Source organism: Gossypium hirsutum, chromosome A09 (assembly GCF_007990345.1).
Source record: "Gossypium hirsutum isolate 1008001.06 chromosome A09, Gossypium_hirsutum_v2.1, whole genome shotgun sequence".
Taxonomy (NCBI): Eukaryota; Viridiplantae; Streptophyta; class Magnoliopsida; order Malvales; family Malvaceae; genus Gossypium; species Gossypium hirsutum.
The window spans coordinates 80,954,503-80,979,821 of record NC_053432.1 but is presented as its reverse complement, the minus strand read 5'-3'; the positions used below and the strand labels follow the sequence as shown (position 1 = coordinate 80,979,821).

General features: G+C 30.7%; 2 protein-coding genes and 1 long non-coding RNA gene across 3 annotated transcripts; all 3 read right to left on the bottom strand.

Annotated features, from left to right (window-relative positions):
* Positions 1 to 2,996: 2,996 nt before the first annotated feature.
* Positions 2,997 to 3,565, bottom strand: LOC107942917 (uncharacterized). The gene is made up of 3 exons (XR_001695939.2): positions 3,506 to 3,565; positions 3,184 to 3,409; positions 2,997 to 3,093 (listed from the first exon to the last, which is right to left on the bottom strand). It is a non-coding gene; the product is annotated as an uncharacterized lncRNA (long non-coding RNA).
* A 7,096-nt stretch (positions 3,566 to 10,661) lies between these two features.
* LOC107942914 (cyclin-dependent kinase inhibitor 5) lies at positions 10,662 to 14,216 on the bottom strand. Its single transcript, XM_016876644.2, has 3 exons — positions 13,554 to 14,216; positions 11,219 to 11,422; positions 10,662 to 11,136 (listed from the first exon to the last, which is right to left on the bottom strand). Exons 1-3 carry the CDS (start codon positions 14,063 to 14,065, stop codon positions 11,067 to 11,069), a joined length of 786 nt encoding a protein of 261 aa, XP_016732133.1. The 5' UTR covers positions 14,066 to 14,216; the 3' UTR covers positions 10,662 to 11,066.
* Positions 14,217 to 22,205: 7,989 nt separating this feature from the next.
* On the bottom strand, positions 22,206 to 24,832 carry LOC107942913 (2-hydroxy-palmitic acid dioxygenase mpo1). Its single transcript, XM_016876643.2, has 4 exons — positions 24,324 to 24,832; positions 22,776 to 22,838; positions 22,607 to 22,678; positions 22,206 to 22,533 (listed from the first exon to the last, which is right to left on the bottom strand). Exons 1-4 carry the CDS (start codon positions 24,678 to 24,680, stop codon positions 22,417 to 22,419), a joined length of 609 nt encoding a protein of 202 aa, XP_016732132.1. The 5' UTR covers positions 24,681 to 24,832; the 3' UTR covers positions 22,206 to 22,416.
* Between the last annotated feature and the right edge of the window lie 487 nt (positions 24,833 to 25,319).

Genomic DNA, 25,319 nt, shown 5'->3' with positions numbered 1-25,319 from the left:
ATTATGTGTTCTTACCATGATGGATGAAATGATATTGTATGGATTTAGTGAATAATAGTGGTGAATGAATAAATATAGCCTTGGCAGTTTTGGGTTACTGCAGTAGTGTAACTTTTGAAATTCACCATAAATTGTGGAAATTGAGTTAAGGGCTGAATAAAATATGAGATTAAAGCCTGATGAGTCTAGTTTCATATAGAGGAAATGGTGTATGCAATTGGATTTTATGTTATAAGATATTTAAATTGTTGTGAGACAGAGTTTGAATGACTTCGAGATCCCCTGTTCTAATTTTATAAAATCATTAGAAATTTTAAAAAAATAATTATGAGTTTTAATTTATATATTTAAAATACTTATCAAGTCTATTTTCAAGAGGGATAGACGGGAACATCATCCAAGTTCCGAATTATGAGATAAATAATTTTTAGTGAAGAGAGATCAGAACTGTTGGATAGCGAAACAGGGGAAACTTTAATGAATAAACTGTACTAAATGCCTAAACCAAAAATTCTGAAAATTTTATGGGAGAAAGGTATATGAATCTAGTTTCAATGAAAATTAACGGAACTTAATTTGGAGTTTCGTAGCTCCAGAAATAAATTATTTAGTAAATGTATCTCGATAAAACAGTTTAAGCTGAGTATGTATAATTGTACAATTGTGGTGTTTTATCTTAAAAGCATGTTGGTAATTGCTTATTAATTTCATATGGACTTACTAAGCATTTATGCTTACTCCCTCCTTTTCATTCCTTGTAGTTTTAACAAGCCAGCTCAGAAATCAGGAACGGTCGGAGGCCCACTCACACTATCCGTAAACCATCTTGGCATAATGGCTTGTATATTTTGAGTATGGCATGTATAGCATTATAATCATTTTGTATATATGGTCTTATGATATGGATAATGAGTGGTATGGAAATGCTTGGTAATGATTAGCCATTGGAATGGCTAATCATGATCATATTTGGTGTTATGTATGCTAAATTGCTAGCTAATCCATGGAAACCATGAAATAGGCAAAATTTACCATAAAATAGATTCAGACAGCAGCAGTGACGTGAGTTTGAAAAATCATTAAAAATAGTAGTGATACAATTAGATGATGAATAAAATATGGAATTGAATAATTATGAGTCTATTTTCATATGGATGGAACAAAACATGTATATGAGTTATATTTTATGAGAAGTTTAAATTTTTGTGAAACAGGGACAGAGCGATTTCTGGATCCCCTGTTCTGACTTTGGAAATTCACCATAAATTGTAAAAAGATAATTAGAAGTCATTCTTTATATGTACAGATTCCTTATTGAGTCTAGTTTTATTAGAAACAAACGAAATAGTCATTTAAACTCTGTACAGGGAGATATCTAATTCGTAATACATAGAGGTTAGAGCAGTTGAACCCTAAAACAGGGGAGAATTTAACTAATAAACTGTACTAATTGGCCTAACCAAAAATTCTAAAAAAAAATTAGTAGATATATATATGAGTCTAGTTTAAGGAAAAATTTACATAATTTTATTTCGAGTTTTGGAACTCGAGATATGAATTTTTAAGCAACTATGACGCAGTTGGACAGCTTGTCCGAATTTGTTTAAGTGCTCAAATAAGTTTAATAATGCCTCGTGCTCGACTCCGACGACGGTCTCGGGTAAGGGGGCGTTACAAGGAACCCCCTTGATCTCTATCTCCTCGCGGATCCATACCGGAAACATCCATGTCGTCTAAAGAGACGTCAGCTTCGCAGTCATAGAATGTGTTTCTCTCTTCATTCATATCTGTAGTACGATCATCCTCAGCATGTATTTCTTCAAGAACATCAGCAGCTGTTTGAGCGTCTTTCCCAGTCGCCCGATCTCTTGCGTATGTGGCAGTAAGCTGGTTGTAGTAAGGGAAAGAACGATGTCTGAACTGAGAGGCTTCTTTGTGACTCTAAAAAAATGAGGAAATCATATTAGTTATAAGTTTTGTAAAAAAACAAATAAATACTTGAAATACATTTTACCTTTACATAGGATTCCCAAACTCCATCTTCAGCAACAACGAGCTGCCTATGCTCGTCCCAACCAAAACCACTGTTGTTTTGGCCATTAAGCATGTCGTAGACGACTGACCATTCCCTTTTTAGGCACCTAATCCGAGATTCAATATTTGGTTTCGCCTTCAACATTGCTCTTGGTAAAGCCTTTTCTAGCATTTTCTCTAGCTCGTTCAAATAACCGGCTTTGAACCCGGTATCAGCATTAAATGTTCCTACATTGTGCAAATCCACCATGCAAGAAACCAAGGCTGCATCCTCCTCTGGAACCCATTTTCTTTTGCTTCCTCGAGAAGCTTGAGAAGAAGCACCCGTTGGTGGAACACCTGACATATTGTTCTTAAAAAAAAAACAAATTAACATTATTTATTATTTTGAATATCATTTAATTGTTGGGTGAACAGTTTATAATATTATATCGGTAGTTCAATACTAAATTTAAATTTATAACACATGCTTAATGAAAAGATAATTACATTATAATTCAACAAAGTTTCATAAAGTTTCATAAAGACCACCAAAGTTTCACAAAGTTTATACATAAAAAAACATCAACAAATCAATTCAAACTGAATTTGTCCCTAAACCTAACTAATTTCTAGATGCTTGCCATTCATCGAACATTTGGTTGGCTAGTTCCATCCTCCAAGTTGCCCAAGCATCCGATGGATGAATATTTGTGATATTCGGTTCATCGTCATCCACCACATTAGTAGGTAATCCTTCTCCCACCTCCGCTTCAATGGGATCAATACTCATATGGGTTCGAATAAAATTATGGAGCAAACAACATGCAATAATAATTCTATTGTGCACCCTTACAGGATAAAACGATGGACTCCTAAGTATTCCCCATCTAAGTTTTAATAAGCCAAAGCATCTTTCAATGACATTACGTGCTGAGGCATGTTTCATATTAAAAAACTCTTGCGGAGAACTTGGCTGATAACCCTGACGCCACTCGTTCAGATGATATCGCTGTCCTCTAAATGGTGCAAGAAATCCCTCACAATTTGTGTATCCAGCATCAACTAGATAATAACAACCTATAAAATAATTTTTTAAAAAATGATTAATTCAGCAAACAAAGTTTGATCTTAATGAGTAATTCAAATTCCTCTAAGTATACACTGTACCATGAGGAACTTTAAGTCCATGTCTTCTACTGATGGCATCTCGGAGCACCCGTCCATCGGCAACTGAACCTTCCCAACCAGGAAGAACATAAACAAATTGCATATCAGGTGTACAAACACCTAGCATATTTGTTGCTATGTCACCTTTTCGGGTTCGATATCTAGGTTTATCAGCTGTTGGCACCCTAATCCTTATGTGGCTTCCATCAAGAGCACCTAAGCAATTCTATATCACATGATATAAAACCTTGTGTTAGAATACTAATTTAAATCTAAGTCAACTAAATGTTGTACAAGCTATATCTAAAACTCAGTCTACTACCTTAAACCATTTCCACCTTGTGTCAGAAGAGTCGGCTGTAATTGGCTCCGGCTTTTTAAATAAGACATCTTGTAAGCGTATGACAGCATCTAAAACACTATGAAATGCTCTGCTTACAGTTTCCCCGGACCTTCTAAAGTGATGCTTGATAACTCGATTTTTCAGGTGATGGGAGATGATATGTAAAAACATTGCTACTTGCTCATCAACAAGCATGAACCTTGACGACTTCAATCCCCCTATCGATTCTAACATCTCACATAGTTTACAAAAGGCAGTTCTATTCATCCTAACTTGTTCAATACAAGTCTCGTCACTAGCATATACAAGCCTCTTCACATAATCCCGTTTTGCATAAAAATCTAAGGTGTAGGACCTAATCCTTGGTTGATAAGTCTGTAGGCTAAGGCTGGCACCCATTCTAAACAAGAACCAAATCGCAATTCTACAGATTTCCAACCATAATGTCAAAGCAAGACCAATTCTTTTACGCCTCACACTTTGTGCAATTAAAGGCAGACGAGCCATTACTGCAACATATTAAAATTATAACACACACTATCAATAAATTGAAGTTGCAATTACACATTATAAAATAAAAATAAACAATACAAATTTAGAACACACGAAGCAAAATAGTTGATACTAAATGATATCGTTGCAACTTTAATTTCATTTCTTTATGAATCACCCAAACAATAAAGAAATTATAAAGCATGTATAATTGACCTAAAATTAATTGTTGGTGTATGTATAATTGACCTAAAATTAATTGTTGGTGTATGTATAATTGACCTAAAATTAATTGTTGGTATATGTATAATTCAAGTTTTAAAACTTTTATAACATTTTGTTAAGTATTGATTAGTTCATTAAAGCATGTTCAAAGTTTTAGCATTGATTAGTTTAATAAAGCATGTTCAAAGTTTGAACATTGATTAATAAATATTTATTTATGATTAGTTTAATCAAAGATTGTCTAAGCAACATTATTTTTTTTTACTTTCATTCATTTAGGTCTTATTTTAATTTAGTTTTATTATATATGATTTATTTTGATCTAGATTTAGATATATATATATCAGTCAATTAGCTTACTTTGGTCGGTGAAATGTCATATAAAGAAAAATATAATGATAATTTAGCTTTAGAAATAGATTACAAACTCTTTCACCCTAAAACATCATGAAGGGCATGAAAATTAATTAAAGGAAAGGTATTTTAATTGTTGTTAATTACTTGCTTTTACAAGTTTTCTCGAATGCTTTTACAATTTTTTTGAAAGCCAATTTGAATGCTTTTTTTGAATGCTCTTTGATGAAATTAATTACTTGTTTGATTTTAATGGCTAACTTTTTCCTTTGTATTATCATGGCCTTTGTTCAAAACACATGCTCTTGAAATCATACTCTTATCCCAATCTATATGATATAATGATTTAAGTAGTTGCAACGAGGAATTATTACTTCTTTTAGGAAATCAAATCATACTAAGCCTATGATATAAGGGGTTTCTACAATTGTCGGCTTATCATATTTTTGTTAAGAAACTTGCATGTTTATTTTTATTTTTTAAAATTAGATTCTAGGTTTACATAGTATAATTGCAATTAGGCTAATTGCCATTTTGGGACTTTAAAAACACCACAATAATTGCCTATTTGTTAAGAAGTCTATATAACCACCACAGAATAAGTGCATAGAGGCACAAAGCATAAGCTTAAATTTCAACTTCCTTTATCACTTAGGAGTTAGTGCAGATCAAATAGTGTAATTTTAAAACTGACTCAACATCCCTAATTCAGAAATAGCAAATAACAATTTATGCAAGCAGCAAGAATCCCATTAGCTAAAACAGAGAACAAGCCAAGTTCCAAAAATCAGCAAATAAAATGTTTAACACCGAACTTCAACATGCTTATACCTAGTTCAATTTATTCTAGCTGTCCCTTTAATGGTAAATCCACCCAATTACTTGACTGAAATAAATAAAAGTTCAATGCTAGATTCCCACTTTGGAAAAATCAGTCACCAATTACACTTGATAAATCTTGGAAACCTCGGTTCCAACTTGACAGAACAAAATCATTTTTGCAATGGGTTTACTTGTTTAGTTGGGGGCCATGGCCTATGTCCGTAAGGCAACAATTATCTTAGGTAAAAATTTCGAATGCAAAAAGAGAAAGGGCAAGTGTTTGTTCAATGCATAAAGCTAACAAACATGGCTATGCTCAAGTCAACCAAGATAAATAAGTAAATACAACTAGATAATCATTTCGCAGGCATTGAGCAATAATAAATTTATTGGACTAATGAACCAAAGGTGGGTTCCATCCACAGAATATTTTCGGCATAAGACAGTATGGTACAGACAACCTATGTTGTTCTGACTTTTCGTTTTTCTTGAACCACCCGTGTCCAGCACATTTTTGGACAAGGGTAGAAGGATATACCCCCTCCAAGGACCCTCCAAATATATGGAAAAACTAAGAAAGAATTGAACATATCTGTGTTAGATACATACCCAAATCTGCCACTCACACCGAAGTCCGAGTAACATAGTAGACAACCAAACATTAGAGTATTACCACTCAAAATTTTCCAGCAGACAAGGTCCAAAAGAACTAAAATAACAAATTCTATTGACTAACAAATCAAGAACAAGGTCCAGCAGACTAAAATAACATTTCATCTTCCACAACAGTTTCATCTTATACTCACTAACAAACTAAAATAACATTTTCCAGCAGACTATCAAAACAATGTCCAGAACAAACCAACAAAATCTTGTGATATTACTAGCTTTTCTGTTTATCAAAGGCTGAAAATATCAAATTTTATTCGTAATTTACAACAAAGTAGTTATATACATATGACTCAAATTCATATTTTGCCCAAATTCATAGATTAAAACACAAAAAGAAAATAGAAATTCTTACTCATATCAAACATCCTATTCAATCAATAACAAGCTGTCAAATTCCAAAATGTTTAATATCTTAAAAAAATCATATTTCTGTTCATCCTAATTAACTATTTAGAAAAAATGGAATACATGAAAGACCTCTAAGTACCAGTATCAGTATCTTCACCCCTAAACCCCAAAGCCAGACTACACAGTTCGATATCTAACAGCTTCTAGTTTCACTGATCTGCACTCAGCATGAAATTCAATATTCTTAACATTATAAATTGTTTTGAACATTCGTTATCATCTAACATTTTCATCTTACCTATTTTTGCTACTTTCAGATGACCAAATTACAACAGAACAAACAAACAAAAGAGGATTTGAGGCACTATTATTGTCTGAATGAGTCGGGAGTAATTTAGTTAGATGAATGATAATTTAATTTAATTCAATAAAGATTTGGAAACTTTTGTTCAACATCAAAAAGTTTCACAAAATAAAACCAGACTACGACAAAATTTATGGGCAAAAGTAGAGATAATATTGTTACTAAACAGACACAAGAAAAATAGCTAAAATACAATATTACACAAGCACAAAAGCATATCAAAATCAATATAACACCACTTATTTTTAAAATGTCAAAACTTATAATAAATACATGACACCTTAAACATGATTATGACACAGAAAACAAATGAACAAGCCTTGGATACACAAATTGCAAATTCTAACACTAAATTATTTCATCGGACATCTTTGAGCCTTATGTTTTTTTCCATTACACACCTTACAAGTGTTTTAGTGATTGCAATAAGTTGATGGATTGAAATAACTTGGTGATGAGCTTTTTAATTCTAGATCAATGACATAATCTCTGTTCATTGGGAAGGTCATCTATTTTGACTCAAGAAAGGAGGGGTATATGCAATTTAACTCTAAAGACAATCTCTTCCAACAAGGATGAATAATGGATATTGCTTTAAGGTTCTATTAGGGTTTTCTGTTGTACGGATATATTTAGAAGCTCAATTTATCTCATGGATTTATGGTCTATACCTATAATCACTTGCATATCAAGTTTTAAGCCTTTCCTCAGTATTGACGCTCTTTCAGTTCCCCACCTTCTTATAACCACTAATACTCTCTTTAGTCTCTACCACCACAATTTCTCAATACAATTTCCATTTACTTTGACTCCCATTTTCCGTCTCTTTCTTTTCCTTATAGAGCATCAAGAGTGAGCAAGATGCAAAAGGCAAATCAAATTGACAAAACTTTAGCAGCATTCTTACCTATTTTTGCTACTTTCAGAGGACCAAAAGAACTCAATGATCTTACCTATTTTTGCTACTCAGTTCAGGCACTTAAACAAACAACATTGGAAGAAATCTCATTCGCGGTTTTGAAGATCAGAAAAGGACTCGAAAATTACAACAGAACAAACAGAAATCGAAGATTAGCAGAGAAGAGAGAACAACTTCGAACGGCATGCATTTCTTAAGCCTAACCAACAACAGAAAACACATTTCAATTCAACATGCAATACAAACAGAATAAAATTGGCTAAAACTAACCTATTAGCAAATCGGGGCACAATGAAGAACCTGAAAAAAGCAAAAGGGGAAACCGATTAGTGAAAAACAATAGATCATATTTACCTCGAAAGTATTGGTTTTCATCTACAATAGCAAAGGATATTAATCTATCGGGAAACATAGACTAACCGATGACGCAAATCGGCAGAAACTGTGAGCAAATCGGCCGAAATAGAAAAGAAAATAATCGGGGGAGCAAATCGGCAGAAAAGGGAAGAAAATAATACTGGGAAAAAGCAAGGAAACAAGGAAGCAATTCGGATGAAGGTGGGAAACGGAAGAGAAACAGAGGGGATCGATTAGGGGTAAAAGAGGGAAGGTTTAGGGAAGGGTCATCTAATCTGAGAATAAGGGGGGGAGTAGAAATCGGTGTTTTTCACCGATTAGGGAAGTAAGGGGATAGACGCGTATTAGCAATACGCTCAACCAAACGGCGTCTTAGATTGGTATTAGGTGGGCCCCACCGATTAGGGGTGTATTGGCTTAGCCAATACACCAAACCAAACAAGCTCTAAGTGTATTTTCGGTTACCATTTATTTTATTCTTATATAAACTAGATTAAAATACGAGTGACAACTATAAGCATGTGTTTAATATTTATACTCACATATATATATAATAAGTCAAACATAAATATTAAAAAAAATAGAGTGGAAAATACAATATACAGGTTTGGTCCTCAATATTCACCTCTCTATACCAAAGATCATCTCTAGATTGTGTTGAATTATACTAATTTGAAGATTATTTTTTGTTATGTGGTAATAAAGCATAATGGAATATATTCATGTTTAAAATAAGGTTCGTCATTCATATTTATTTCAAGAAAAGAATGTAAAATGCTTTTATGCTTGAGGACCACTTATGTGTGAGAAAAATGTCACATTTTCTTTTTGTAATCAACTTGTGTGGCAGAGGCTTCATTAAAGCTACTTTCAATTCTCTACAACTCAAAAGAGACATTGCTGATTTACTTTTTATTTTTTTATTTTGAAGGATTTTACAGTTGACAGTTATAAGTTAAAGTCCAACAAATATTAAATCCAATGACTCAAACAACATCCAAACCTTTCCCAATATCAATTAACATCCAAAGTTCTTTTACATTTCATAGGTCAACCATTTGATTTTTTTTAAATAAAATTTTGAATTTTTTATAGTTTATATTTTTTTAGTTTGATTTTAAATTTAATCGAAATTTAATGTGATTATCAATACTAAATATTTAAGAATTTTAGATGAAAAACAAAATGAAAACTATAATTTCGATTATTATATGAAAATTTGATACATATTACATAAATAAAAATAATATAATAAATATGAAATATTTAAATATATTTAATTTATCGGTATCTTTATACTATTGGTTAAAGTAAGTTTATTCATACTCGAAATCAAGATTTGATCCACTAAGTTCACTTGTGTGGTACTCGAGAGTTATATGAATTTGAAATTATATTATATCAAGCAAGAAAAGTTAACAACAAAACAACTCAGTTAAAAAAATTTAAATAATTTTTTAAAAGATAATAATTATTATAATGATGTTTTTGTTTTTATATGGTTTTATACAGAAAATTTTAAATATATTATTTAAAAAATTGAAAAAGAATAATTAAAATAAAATAATATTTTTTTATAAATATAATTTACATCGTGAAGTGAGTGTCGGTGTTAAATTGTTGAATAAATGTATTATATTCCTATTACACGTGGAAGGAAGCTTTGTTTTTGTTTTATGTTGGCAGTGATGGTAAAAGAAACAATCAATTTCCAGTGGAAAGTTGTGAATTTTAAAGATGAAAAATCCACCCACTTCATTTAATTACTTTGGAAACAATGGAAAATAAAATCATTGGGAATTGAATATTCTTTCAGTTTGATCCAATGAGACTTTAGCAATAACACCCACCTCCGCTATCACCCTCAACCCCCCATTAACTTCTCATAACTTCTTTCAAGAGGACCCCCCCGCGGTTGAATTGAATATTTTGAAATTTGTCTTAATCAATTTTTAATGAAAAACAATTTGATTTCTTTTAATTAAATAAAAACCATTACCCTTTCTTCATTTGTGAAATAATTGACATTTTCTTCGACATAAATTAGACTAATTTTATTAATTTGGGTTTAATCCGATAAAGGGTCTTTTGTGCAATGACCTAATAAAATGTGATTTCAGAACTGTTGGATTTGGTGAAAGTTCGTTGTTAAAGGGATAATTTTTAACAATTTTATGTATGAATCAATCTTACTATCCGGCTTAAATAAATATAAATACTCAAATTTATTAATAATAAAATGAGTAAATGAATATCTTATTAATCCGTCTAAATATGCAAATTTAACTATGGCAATGGTTATTGATGATTAAAATAGAGCATAGCAAATAAGAAAAGATTAAAACATACCCCTTTGAATCGTGTAACCTTTGTCCTCCATTTTTGAGCTTCTTTAATTAACCAATTCTCCCATAGAAGCATGTACCTGAAATGGGTTAAAGCCATTTAAAAGGAAAGCTAACCCGATGGAAGCAGTCAGTCACGCCTCAATGAAACAACATTGTTTCCGACGGGCTGCATCATCATCATCTTTGAGTTCGTGAAATGACTAAAGGGCAAAAAAGAAAAAGAAGACAAAAAGATGGGAGGAAAGGGATCACGTTTAGTCCAAAGAGTGTCTCAAAGTTCCATCATTACAAGTATAGACAAACAAGGGGAGGAAAATACAAAGAAATTCTGTACCAGATCAACTGACCCTAAAACTTCCTAAACTCTAAACCTACACCGTCCTTCCCTTCCCTTCCCTTCTCAAGATGATCTGTTAGACTTTTCTTTTTTTCTTTCTTGTAACTCATTACCATTATGTTACAGACCATTAGTCGACACATTTTTTTTTTCTTTTTAACAGTTAAGGGTGATGGAAAATGGAAATAAAACCGTCACCTTTACAACTAAGGCTAATTCCTACTAGCTAAAACTACCTAACTTAAAGATCAACTGATAATTTAGTAGGAAATATTTAAGTGCTGATGGAACACTAATGGTGTCTAGGGGTCCACTTTCTCCCACTGATAACGCCCTGGAAGTGGCTTATCTTTCACTGGATCAAAGTTGTACCTGCAAATAACCCCACATCTTTAATCAGATCATAAACCACAGTATACTAAAGAGTTTCTGCAGAAGTTTCCAACAACCATACTTCTCGATGAATTGTCTTTGCTGGTCTACTTCTGCAAGAGTAAAGAACTCATCCATTTCATGTGATGTTGGGATGTGTCGCCGCGTTGAATTCTGTACTCTTTGGTTAGTCTCGGCTGATCTGGTTGGCCTAGTAGTTGAACCCGGGGTTCTTATACTGTCTGGGTCCCTTATCAAGCTGCATGGAGTTGATTCCCTAGTGCCCCTGAACCACAATAGCTATCAGTTAATGAAAAGAGAGAGAATCTACACGAAAACACTCATTTCCAGGATGCCAGTACAAAAGGAATTAACTGTTCCTTTTTTCAGCTTTACAATACCCCCCTCCCGAAAAAAGAAACAACCTTGAATGGACAGCCAGACCATACCAATCATCTGAAGAATAAAGCTGAAAATGTTTAAGCATTTCAGTGTACAATAAAAACAAGCGAAATGGCTCTGCAATCCAAGGGGGTGAAATGAAAGATTTTCCACCATTTTCATTTTGTTTTGGATTTTGTTTCGACATGGACATGCTTCATTTACCAGTATTTCAGCAGAAAAGGCTTTACAAATACATGGAGTTCACTTCATTCGATACACATGGAGTCAAATTTAACTGACAGAGCCCTTTCTGGAAAAAAAATGTGGGGGGGGGGGAGAAGAGGGGGTTACAACTGAAACTAAATAAAATTTATCATAGTAATTTGGCTTAATCAAGCAAATAGTAAAAAGAAAAAGCAAAGCAGCAAACTTGAAAAATATCAAGCAAAGAAGAGTCACAAAACCAAATCTTCTGGTTATAAGAATCTCCAAATGATCAGATTTGACATCCACTAACTAAAGGCTCTTGTCAGAATATCCTATGCTCAAGTATGGAAAACTAAAGTAAATTAGACACCTTCCAAAGAGATAAGCTCAAATTGAACATTAATCCCTATGAAAAAAAGAAAACAAACACAAAATGATTTTTTTTTTGTACATTTCCTAAACTACCCGTGCCCCCCCCCCAAAAAAAAAACTAACTAATTATATTGGAGGAATGTTACATCAAACCCGCAACTCCAGTTAGTACTCAGTTGGCAAAAACGAAATAGTTTTGTTTCTTTCCATTAGAATTATTTGGCAGCATAGATGCCTAGAAATACCTAAATGAAAGGGCCTAAAGATATTTAATATATATCACCACAGAATTAGACAAACTCAAGTTTTTAAAAGCATAATAAGTTTAAATGAAAGGGAAAAAATGGGGCAGGAATCAATTATATTAACAAAACAGAAAAAGTTGCGATTGACAAGGGAAGGCTGGTAATCTATATTCTTCAGGCTCTTCATTTTTCTTGAAATACTTTTGTATGACACCCTTGGCCAACATATGGATATGGGTATATAGATACGAAGATGATTTTCCAAATACATGAAAAAGCTAAGAATAAATTGAACATACATATACCATACACATACATTAATTCATATCCGACACTTACACCAAGTCCCAGTAACATAGCTAGTAATGACATAATTTTATTTCAGAAACAAGGGTTTCTACCACAATACAACTACTTACTTCCATCAAATTCAAAATATCAAAATGCAGAAGTAACCAAAACAGCAAGAATAATTAATAGCCAAGTTAAGCTTGTGAGGCAATAAAGGATATAAGTCAAGTGACTTAATTTCTCTGCAAGGGAAAGACTACAGAAACAGATCAGAGATAAAATTGCAACAATTTCACACAAACAAAGAATACTTCTTCTAAGCAATTGATTCAAGGGTAAACCTTGCTAGAAAAAAGCACTGCAAAAAACTTGGAGAGAAAATAGAACTAAATTAGAACCCAGAGCTCAATCAGCCTATAAACAAAAGAAGTTGGAATATAACTCAAAAAAACCCATAGTAGCAAAGCAAGAAATCCTATTAGTTAGAATATATTTTATTATAGCAGAATCCCTACATAAATTAAGGTTTCTTTTTAATTTTTTCATGTTTTGTGGGGAACCTAAGTGTCCAAGACATCAAAGGCAAGGGGGTAAATGCATGGACTAACAAAAATACATGAAATATAGTCCAAAATACTTAAAATTCTTCCTAAAACTACAAACTCAAGAACTCAGTTGAAGTAAAAGTTTCTACTTTTCTTGGGTTCTAAAATTTAAAAAAAAAATTAAGTGTTGTTCACATCAAAACTCTGTATTGTTTCCCAATAAAAGAAAATCAAACAGCTACAATAGGTTTTTCCTTAAAAGGAATAAGCAATTAAAATGAAAGCTCCAATAGAAAAAATTAAAACCCAAAATTCCAAATCCAATGCGAAAAATAATAAAAAAGAAATAAAAAGAGAGAAGAAATGAACCAACCTCTCTCTAGCTTCAATATCCAAAACATTTTCTCCAAAAGAAGCTTCAACACCACCAAAATCATTGCTTTCATTATTATTATCGTTGTTAAGATTGCTGTAGTTAATAATATTATCATTTCCATTGTCTTCTTGCACAATGTCTTGGCTTCCAACTTCACCTTCCTTTTTCTTTTCGCTACCCACTCGAACCCTAGAATTCGAATTAGGGTTAGGATTCTGTCCAAAGTTATCCTTCTTACACCCCTGTTGTTGCTGTTGCTGCTGCTTGTGCCTCTTCGAATCATGGTGGTGTACCACAAGCGGCGGCTTCTCTAACCGTCGACTCCGAAGCTGTAGATACGAGCCGTCTCCTGAAGCCGGAGCCGAAGCAACCGTAGCCGGAGAAGTCAAAGATTTCTGGCGTTGAAGTGCGAGGGTTTTGGCTCGGGTCCGAACACCGAGGGAAGCCTGCGAGACATCCATTACGGCAACTCCCCCTGCCGTTTTGGCCTTCCTAATGTACTTCCCCATTTTGGGATTTTGGAGTTTGAAATTTTCGCTTCAAGGGTTTTGGGTTTTTGAAGGAAAGGAAGCTGAAAACTTGAGATTTCTCAAAGCCAGAGAGAAAAGAGGGAAACGAAAAAAGAAAAAACAAATAAAGAAAATGGGTAAGCAGTTGTTTGTTATAAAAAATTAAAAAATAAAAAAGCCATTTATTTATTTTTTTTAGATAAATTTAAAATTTTGAGAATTAATTTAAATATCATCTAAATTATGTATTTAATTTAACACATAATCACTCATTTGAAATATTTAATAAATTTGATTAAGATTATTATTTGATACAACCTGACGTCGTTTATAAAAATGAAAATTTAGTATATTAAAAATAACTTTTAATATTTAGTAAAATTAATATAAAAGTGAATTTTTTTACCTTTTTACTAGTAAAAATGTCAAAGTTTGGAATTGTTAAAAATTATCACGTTAGCTCATATGTAAATTTGTTTTTTTTTTCCAAAAAAAATTCTTTATTAAAAAAAGCAACAATTTTGAATTTTACCTTCTATATAAAATTATTTATAAAAGTTAATTTTAGGTTTTAATATTACAAATTATGCCCAGAAATAATCTGGAGTTGGACTGTAGTTTTATTTCACAAACGAAAACCTATACCTCATCATCTCGCGAGATGCGTGAAGAACATTAAGCTTTGGATACCTTTTTTCAGTGGCCACATGGAAAGTGCATTTTGATTTTATTTTTCTTTTCAAATATTCACTTAAGATTGATAAAAGATTTTTGTATTTTACTTGATTAAATTAATAGAATATGCTAATTTTTTTATTAGGACTTTAGTAGGCTATTTTAAATTTTAATTAAGAAAATAAACTGTTTTAAAAGAGAGAAAGTGAAAGCACGTTTAATTGAATAAGTTTTATGCACATGAAATTTATTAAATTTATGTCTTGAAAGAATAATTTATTAAAATTATAATTGTATGTGATAGAATAATTCTATAATGTTATTTTTTAAAATCACAATTTTTAACTTATTTTGGTTAAATATGCATATTAAGGATTAAATTTTAAAAATAATATAAATTTCAAGAAATAAATTATATTAATTTAAAAGTTGATTATTATGGAAAATCATTCGCATTACATGAGATATTGGCTTGGATAAGACATTAGACTTTCATTAAGATCAATGCTCGCTTAATTTTTTTTAAAAATTATAATTAAAATGTCTTTTTAAATTATGATGTAGGCCATAATTAATATGGAAAACTAATTTGTCTTTTTTAATACGTTTTAATATATAATTCTCATATTTTTTTTGGGTTGGAGAAGAAAGAAAATGTAGTATTATTAAAAGATATGTCTATTAGATAATTAATGTATGATGAATATTTTATATTTAATTGATTCTAAATCTTTAAGTATTTTTTAATTAATTAATAATTATACATGTCAATTTTATACTATAATAAATGGCAATTTATTAGATATGTTACATAGGATGTTTCTTTGAAACATCAAATTGCTATAATAAATGTATTAGATGTGTTTCTAAAATTATTATTATTTTAAATAAAAGTAAATATAATCTTTCTTTTAAAAATGTTAAAATAAGATTTTTTTTTAATGAAGTATTGCTTAAGGATATTGATAAGGGAAAAAAATGAGTTTTGATCTGATTTTTCATCACAAAAGAAAGAAAGAAAGAAAGAAAGGTATTGTTAAGTTTGAAATTTGGACTTATGTAAATAAAAAATTAAGCATTAAATTATTTACTATGATTATAAATACATTTTGGTTTAAGTTTAAATATATTGATATTATTTTTTTATGGGAAATATAATTTGTTGATATTCGGGAATCAACAAGGGAGGAATATGGAGGTGGATGTGATAGTATCGAAAAATGTTAGTTTTTAAAGAGCTAAAGATGATAAGTGAGTAATAAAACTAAGGTGGCAAAGGACTATATGGAGGCTAGAATTTTGTGAGTCAATCCCCCTCTTCATCGTGTTAATAGGTATATACAGGGGAAGTCCTGTGCTTGGTAGTGGTAACTGGTGGTCTTGTTATTAGACCATCATTGTGGAATGCATGGGAATGATGTATTTAATAAGACATATTCTGTCGTTCCTTTTGAGTTGTGGTGACTTAAAGAATCACCTTTTCAATGGAAGGGTGAATGTCCTGAGGAACTAGTGGCCGAGATCCTTCCAAAATGAATAGGTGGATGCTCGACCATAATCCATCCAGGGAAAACAAGAGGTTTATGATCAACCAGGATCCATTTAAAGAAAATGGGAGATTAGTCAGAATCAAGCCTTTCATGCTACTAGTCTCTTGGTGACAAGCCAGTTAGTGGCGAGCAAAAGGGTGTTCAAGAGTGCTCCACAGGCGGCTTAATGTGCCATGTGGCTTAGGCCAAAGGAGGTATAACAACATTATTATTATTAGCAATATTGTAACTTTTGACTTTTATTGTAATTATTTGAATTATATAATTTATAATCATAATTGTAATTATAACTATCATTCTTCTAAATAAAGTTACCCTTTACTTTGTATAAGTAAATAAATAAAATTATAATAAGACAAAAAAGACAGTAAAAGTACTATAGAGGTTTTTGTACAAAAAAATCATATTGCATTTTGCCTCTTTTATAAATAAAGGGTCAAATTTATCTTTAAACGTTGGATCAAAGAGTAAATTGGTCTTTCTATTAAAAAAATTCATTAATTTCTATTGTTAAAAACTAGTCGGTATACATCAAAATGAAAAATACATAACAGGCCATGTGAAACTATTTGATTATTTTATTAGCCATGTCGGGTTTTAATAGTAAAAAATAGATGAAATTTTAATAAAAAAAATTAATTTGCTCTTTGATCTAATATGTAATAATTACTTTACTTATTTTTTAAAATAAATAAAATTAAATATAATCAAACTTCTAATACAAAAATTTTCATAATACTTTCACCCAAACACCCTCACAAACATCAAAATGGAGCATGTAAAGCGTGCGAGAAATGTAAAAAAAAAAGTGCATTTCGTCCTTTAATTATTGAGTGTCGATTACGGTGTGATTTTTAGTGGACGTTGGATTTTAAAAATAAATCTGAAACATTTACTTATAAACTTCAAACTTGAAATAACTTGTTATCATACTATACGTTAAATTGCTTTAGCAATGAACCATGCAGAGAAACTTTAATGACAGAATTTTTTTTCCATCGATTTTTTTTTTCCATGTATAGATAATTGCTTTATTATTTTCTTTTCTATTTTATTTTTTTAGCATTTAAAATAATTTTTGAAAGGCTCTATCACGTGTTAGTGGTCTTTTGGGGAGGGATGAGGTCACCCTCACAATCTTCATGCAAATGTTTAAGGAATTGAACCAACAAAGTTTATTTTTTATTATATTTTAATTATAAATTTATTTTCTTTGAATTCAAGATGGAACAACTTTTGGATTTAGATGAATTTATGCTAGTATCTTAATTAGTTAGATTTTGTAATGTTTATTTTTTTTTTAAAGTAAATATTTTTAAAGTTAAATGTGCTATTTATAAAATTAATATTTGAGTTTTAGCGCAAATTCGTCGATGTTTTCAAATTTATATCATTTCGTGCTTCCATATGAATATAGAATTCATATTGAAATACATTTTGATATGATCAAAACTCTTAAGATTATATATATAATTTGTTAAATTGGATCAATGATTGTAGGATTAATGTAGTAATTTATTAGGTTGTGCTAGCAATTAGAGGATTGTACAATTAATCAATACTCTTGAAATTACTTGTACACCATGATGTTATTACACTCATACATAGGTTGAATTAATGATTGTATGATTAATTGTATAATTCATTTGATTAGGTTCATAATTAGGAAAATGTGAATGCAAATAATGTCAATTATTTAATTATATAAATGATTTAATCGGATCATTGAATGTACAATTAATTATATAATTATTTTAGCTATATTTGTATAATTAATTATTATATGATTAAAAGTATAAATCATTCGATTACGTTCATAATTAGGTAAATGCAAATGCACATAATGTCACGACACTTGTAGAGAAACGATTTAATTGGATCATTGAATAAAAAATTAAATATAATTCATTTGATTAAATTTGTATAACTAATGATTGTATAATTAATAATAGAGGTGACAATCGAGCGGGTTTAGGTGGATTCAATTTGAGTTTTTTCGAATTAAGTTCAAACTATTTTAAATTTGACATTTTATGCAAGAAAATTAACATTAAATATTTAGAGAATAAATAAATCAATATTTTTAGAACTAAATCAGCCATCAAACCACCAAAATCACTAATCCTTAATTAGTTTGATCTAATTAAATAATTAATTAAAATTTATAAAAATAATATAATAATTTAATTAATTCATATCAATTAACCCAAACGTGTGATATGGTAAAAAATAAAAATAAAAAAAATCAGTGGAGAATAATGGCTGTTCCCTCGCTTTCACGGGATTCTGTCCCCATCCCAAGTCCAAAATCTCTTCTTCACGCGCTACTTTCAACTTTTTTTCTTTTCTTTTTCTTTCTTAATTATTAAAAAAATTTCAAAAGCCCAAAGCCCCAAAATTATGACAACGAGGACTCCTAATTCCCACACACTCCACGCCCTTTTTGTGGAGCGCGTGCAACTCACATCCATAAGTTGATATGTCAAACATTTTTAAAAAAAATTAAATTGTTGAAAACGAAATAAATATTAGAATCAATTTCATAATTTAATTTAAAATTTTTAATTGAAATAATGATTTAAGCGCCATATCAGTTTTTCGTTATATCTTTAATAGTAATTACGAGTTTAGTGATTAAAATATTAAACATGATAACGTATGTGACTAAAACGTAATATCTCAAACATAAGTGACTAAAATGTAATATGGGAAAATAAAACAAAAAACCTGTATTTGTATAATATTTAAAGGATGGAAAAAATGCAAGTTCATATTTTTTTTATCTTTATTGTTTTGATATATGAAGAGGGAATGTAAATAGAGTAGTTATATTATAAATTCATTAAATAATAATGTTATTTTATTTTAAAAATAAAAATAGGGCTAAATCATTTTTTAGGGCTTGAACTTGATAATTATTCTCATATTGAGGTTTGAACTTTTTTGGGTTCAAGTTAGACTCTAATTTTGGCAATTGTTTCCACATTAGGGCCTAAATTTTTTTCTAAGTTAAACTCTGAACTTGATAATTGTTCTCACATTAAAGCTTGAACTTTTTTTTTATCCAAGTTAATACTTGACATTTCATTGAAAATCCTAAAGTTCATACCCAATGTGGAAACAATCGTCAAGTTTAGGCCTTAACACAGGAACAATTACCAATATCAGAAACTCACTTGGAAAAAAAAAGTTAAAGCCTTAATGTGAGAATAATTGCCTAGTTCATGTCTCATTATGGGAATAGTTGCCAAATTTAAGACCTAACTTGGATCAAGAAAAAGTTTAAATCCCAATGTAAAAATAATTATAATTTAAGTCTCAAATAATAATTTAACCCTAAATAATATATAATTTTTAACATGTTTTAACCACTAAATTAATTGTAATTATTTTTTAGTTTATAATTTAAACATTAAATTAATGATATTTTATCATATTTACTAGCAAAGAAATATGAAATTAAAAACTACATGAGCAAATCGTATGTGTTGTACTTCCAACATCCATAATAACAAAAGTGATGGTAACAATTCTGGTTAAGAGTGTTTACTACTTCAAATGTGGTTTGAGTTTAAGTCACGTTAAACAATTTCAGAAGGTCTAAAGCGACAACAGATTTAACAAAAAAATCGAACATCTAACAAATTAGAGAGGAGGTCGACAAATCTATCACTAAAAATAATTACAAAAACAAAATTACTTACATAAACAAAGACTAAAACTTGTATAGGACAAGACAAAAAGCTTCCACCATTTTTTAATAAGAAAATGAGAAGACTTGTCAAGCGAAGGGAAATAACACAAAACACATTAAACTTAAAGATTAGATAAATCAAAATAGACTTACAAAATAATTTATTATTCTAAAATACCCTCAAAACAAAAATAAATTAATAAGACAAAAATAATGAGTTTTTACTTTAAGAAATTATCTCAATTGAAAATTTATATTCATCGTTATCATGCACTAAAAGCAAAGGAATCATTAATTGTTTGTTCTTATAGTTGAACCCAGTTGGGGGGAGAGTGAAAAAACATGATTGAATATGACAATTAGGGTTCCTTTCTCCTCAAAACAATAACTTATGTCTTCCGTAGTAGTTGTGGAACTTAAGAATCAATTAGTATTATTTTTGTTATGTGAGGGTAAATTTGTCAAGTTTACCCTCGGTAAATTTGGGTTACTTTAATAAAACCCAAGAGTTTACTATTTACTCCGGTTAAAACTGGAGTGCAAGTCGATCAAGTTTTTTATATTTTGATATGTGACTTGATCATATACACAAATGACTTGCTCCATTCTCGTCCTCCCAATACTTGCGAATTTCTAAAATATCATAAAATAAATATAATGTAAATTATTTAGAAAATATATACAGATAAATGTATGAATTTTTTAAATGCGGTTATCATATTTAAAAGGTTTAATTGTATTTATTATTCGTTTTGGTATTTGAAATTTTATTAATTTTACGAGCTAATCCATCTTTTTCCCATTTGTTAATCACCAAATTAAACTTAAATTTTAACTATGCATCATTATTTTTCGTAGTTGAATTTATTAATCTAATAAATAAAATAAAAAAATGTTTTTCGATGTGTTGAATTTGGTCGTATGTTAATTTCTCAACATGTACTTATAAACAAGCACCGACAATAATCCCACTAGCAATTAAATAATGTTCAAGAAATTAGAATCGAGTAGCCATAATTGCAGGTCAAATTATGCTATTAGAACTCCTACTCTGGGTAACTATGGATTTAGTATTTGTATTTTAATTTAGTTAATTTTAATCCTCGTACTTTTAGAATTTTAAAATTTTAGTCTTAAATAAATGGTAATTATTATATTCGTCAAGTTAAATTTTATTGTTTTTAAAATTTAATGCATCAAACGTATTATCAAATGTGTAATGCTATGTCAGCTTGTCATATCCGCATATTATTTACAGAAAATCCAGTCAATAGATTTAACTTTTTTCGTTTACATAAGACTAAAATTTTGAAATCCGAAAAAAAAATGACTATCAATAATCCTGTTAGAGAACATGAACTAAATCTCTAACTTTACACATAATACATGACTATAGTAAATTTTAACCTAACATATTTAACTACTACTGTTTAGTCAGATTAAGTTGTCAAAATTTGAGAAATACAGAGACTAAAATTGATCAAATTAAAGTTTACAACTTATGCAAAATACATGCCTAATAGCAACATTTGACCTAAATTGTATCTAAAGGTATTTTTTGATCAAATTTACCCACTTTGAATCAGATTTGAGTTTATGTTTTTCAGCCTTAGCCCGATCCAGTTTGGACAATTTACTCTTTAGAAATAATAATAAAAATATAAAATAAGATTATATTTATATATTTTTATAGTTAAATTTAAATAAATTTTTTTTACTTGAACATTTTTAAAATCAAATCAATTTGACCTAACACCTACTTTTTAAAATCAAACCCATTAGATCTAACCCAATTTGACCCACTAACACTTGAACTTGCATCAAAGCAAATGTCGTATAAATTTTCTCGAATTTGGGTTTAAGATCCAGAATGTAAAACCTCTATTTTTTTATTTTCAACCTGTAAAACCCCTATTATGATTGAGATTGAAGTTGATAAATATTTCGAGTCATGTAAGTACTAATTAAAAAATATTTAAGAAATTGGATTGAAAATTGAACTCGTTGGATCTTCCATTTTTTCAATGTTAATTAATTGCCAAATACTTTTACTAGTTAATAAAAAAAAGTTAAGCGATCACGATCCGTAAATTATTTATGATACTGTCATCATATATGACACTCACACACACTCGACGTGAAAGAAAAAATTTATGTAATTTCCTAAACTAAATCGATGTCTATCCAATTGACTCTGAACACAAACTCAGTCAAGAATGGATATTTAAAATTACCTACATAAATGCATTATAATTATATACTACATCTCTGGTCCTACTCCAGACACCAAAACATTGTTCAATTCATAGCGATGCTTTCATGGATAATTAAAATCCATGCAATGTTGCCTTACAACACTTATACCACAACAGTACATTATATTTAAACCTAAATTTACTCCTTACCAAACATACAACTTACAACAATGTAACCTAAGAAACCTTTTTCTGTTTCTTGTCCTGCCACTCCTTGATTTCGGCTTTGATCTTTGCATTTACGCGCATCTGAAAACCGGGATATGGTTCGTATCCGAATAATGATTGAAGAACCTGTACCAAATCAAAAGCTCAAATTACACTGTATAACTTTGCATGAAGGAACATGAAAGATACTTTGCCCTACCTCCAGCAAAACAAAGAAAGGAGCCATTAGTAAAGCTTGAACAAGATTGTCCAACAGTGCGGGTGCTCGTTTCTACGACGAATATAAGCAAGTGGTTTTAAAAGAGTCGAGAAAAGACGATTAAAGCAAAAATAAAAATAAAAATTCTACAAGTTACAACATTGCTCACCTCAAAAATTCCATGGCCAAGAAACTGTCCTGTCCAACAAAGCAATTGAGATACCAGCACAACCTGAACAGAAAAGTATGGAGTTACGATTTGAAATGAAAGGAAAATCGTGTTTGGAAAAAGCGGATAACTGAATGTACATAACTGAAAACATGAAAGGTTAAAATTATGTTTGCAATCCGAGAAGCAATATAGACATTCTTCAACATAACAAGCAACTCTTCCTTTTGTATGAAGAAGTTACTCTTCGATTCGCTGTTTTGATTTGAGTATAATCCATGTTTTCTTCGCCTTCCACCACCACCCACAACCAATCCATCCCTCAATGAAGCATTTCTAATTCTTCAACTCGATTTCTCTTCTTTCAGCTTCTCCAAATTTTGTTAAACGCTTCATTTCCCACTCAAAGTCTCCACTTTCCTTTCTTTGCTATTTCCATTTAAGCAAAACCTGAGTGTGATTCACTTGTGCACAAGCAGATTTTGCAGCCCTCGAGCCATGTGCTTCCAATAGTTTTTGTGTTTCATAGGTTTTTTGATTGAGTACAAATTTAGGAAATATAGGTTACATGTAGTAAGATTTGAGGTGAAAAAATATTTTGTTATTTTTATCATAGGGGAGAGCTAAGGAAAGGAAAGGGGTGGAATTTTGTTTTGTAGGTTGTTTGGCTAGCCAGAAAGTGAAGCAAAATGCAAGAAAATTTGGGTTCCTTAATTATAAGTTTGTAGCACGCACAGACTCAGAAGAATGAATAAGCCCTTAAGAAACCAAAGTGAGAACAGAAACTTCACCTAAAACGTTTTCTATTGAAGATAATGGGCTTATTTTGGTTGATCAATAGCGTTGAAAATTTGGGGTTTGATCGGGTTTCCGTTAACAGTGCAATGAGCTTGGGGTTGTAGCTTCAATAGTTGGGTATCAACTTGGCATTAACAGCACCATGGAAATGCTCTTACGTTTCTCCAAGGAGAGAAACAAAGCTGCATTCAAGTTAAAAGCATATTCCAATAAACTTGAGATAAACAAAGCCTCAATATTTTAGGTTAATGGGGATTTTGGTGACTATAACAAATGTGTCAACCGGTTTACTATTAACGAGAATTTCACCAAGGAAGTCATTAAACAATAAATCAAAATCGTAGAATCGATGACTGAACTTAAAGGAATTCATCGGTGAACTCATTCTGCGATAAAGAAATAGGGAGCTCGAGAGCATTGAGGTTTGGAACTGGCCCGAAACATGCTGATTTTGTTGGAAACTAAGGGACATATAGCTCGGTGAGTGAAGTGAGGGGCTTCAAAGAGCAGGTTAGCTCAAGGTGCAGACTCATTCGAGAGAAATCTTCGAAGTGTCGTACTCAACAGTTCGGTAATGTCTCTATCTAATTTCCATAAGAAAAGGTTTCCGACAAGTACAAAGATTCCAACACGGAACTTAACATGCAAAACCCAAGAAATCAATCCACCACAATGACAATTCATTCAGAAAATTCCAATCATTCAATCAAACTAAGGCTGATACTTTACAACAAAAGAACAAAAATTTACCTTCCAGGCCAGAGGATAGCCAAGTTTTGCAGCGATGAAACTAGCTCCAACCCAGCAAGCTAAGCACAGCAAAGCGGCCAAAGACCCAGCTTTCTTATCCAAAACTACATAAAACAAGCCTAGGAAAATAGAAAAAGCAGATCCATAATTGAGAACCAACGCATGATTAATTCCAGAAGGGAAAATCCCAGATTGAGAAAGATCATAGAAAGCTGGGGTAAAGTAGAAAAGTATAAGAGATGTGAAAAATATCGGCCACACAAATAAAGTATGTATCAAAATGTTAATTGGGTTACTGTGATATGCCCCATAAAACGCAAAATGGTTCTCAAGATCCAACAATCCTGGCTTTCCCATCCGGAGAAGAGTTATTTTCTGTTTGTTTTTATTTTCTCGGGAAAAAAATCAAAAGTGTGAAATAGAAGAAACCGGTTTTTGTTTTGGTAGGATTAAATTTGAAGTGGGTTTTAGACGGGTAAACTACTGAAATAGTCAATTTAGTTTGCTTCAAGTTACATTTTAGTCACTTATGATTGAAATGTTATGTTTTTGGTCACTTACATTTGAAATATTATATTTTAGTCACTTACGTTATCGTTTTATTACGAAATAGTCACTGAGTTGTTAACAGCTATTAATGGTGTAACTGCAATCTGATGTGGCCCTTATTTCATCATATCGAATTAAAATTTTAGATCAAGTTATACAACTAATCCCTATATTTTTATTTTTTGAACTATTTAATTTTTTTCTTTTTATTTCTTTATTTTTCTTATTTTCTCCTTTATTTTTCTCACTTCTAATATTCTTCATTGCAGAATATTGTGTCTAAATGTTAAAGGTTAAAATTAATAGGCCATATCAGATTGCTGCTACACCATTAATAGTCATTAACAACTCAATGACGATTTCGTAACAAAACGATAACGTAAATGATTAAAACGCAATATTTCAAATATAAGTGACTAAAATGTAATCTGAAACAAATAAATGTGA

Coding starts and splice junctions, on each gene's coding strand:
- LOC107942914 (XM_016876644.2), bottom strand. CDS start 14,065: ATGGGGAAGTACATTAGGAAGGCCAAAACGGCAGGGGGAGTTGCCGTA. Junction 11,423..13,553: donor GATATTGAAGCTAGAGAGAG/GTTGGTTCATTT, acceptor ATTGTGGTTCAG/GGGCACTAGGGAATCAACTC. Junction 11,137..11,218: donor CAAAGACAATTCATCGAGAA/GTATGGTTGTTG, acceptor GGTTATTTGCAG/GTACAACTTTGATCCAGTGA.
- LOC107942913 (XM_016876643.2), bottom strand. CDS start 24,680: ATGGGAAAGCCAGGATTGTTGGATCTTGAGAACCATTTTGCGTTTTAT. Junction 22,839..24,323: donor GCTATCCTCTGGCCTGGAAG/GTAAATTTTTGT, acceptor TTTTCTGTTCAG/GTTGTGCTGGTATCTCAATT. Junction 22,534..22,606: donor CTTTCTTTGTTTTGCTGGAG/GTAGGGCAAAGT, acceptor GATTTGGTACAG/GTTCTTCAATCATTATTCGG.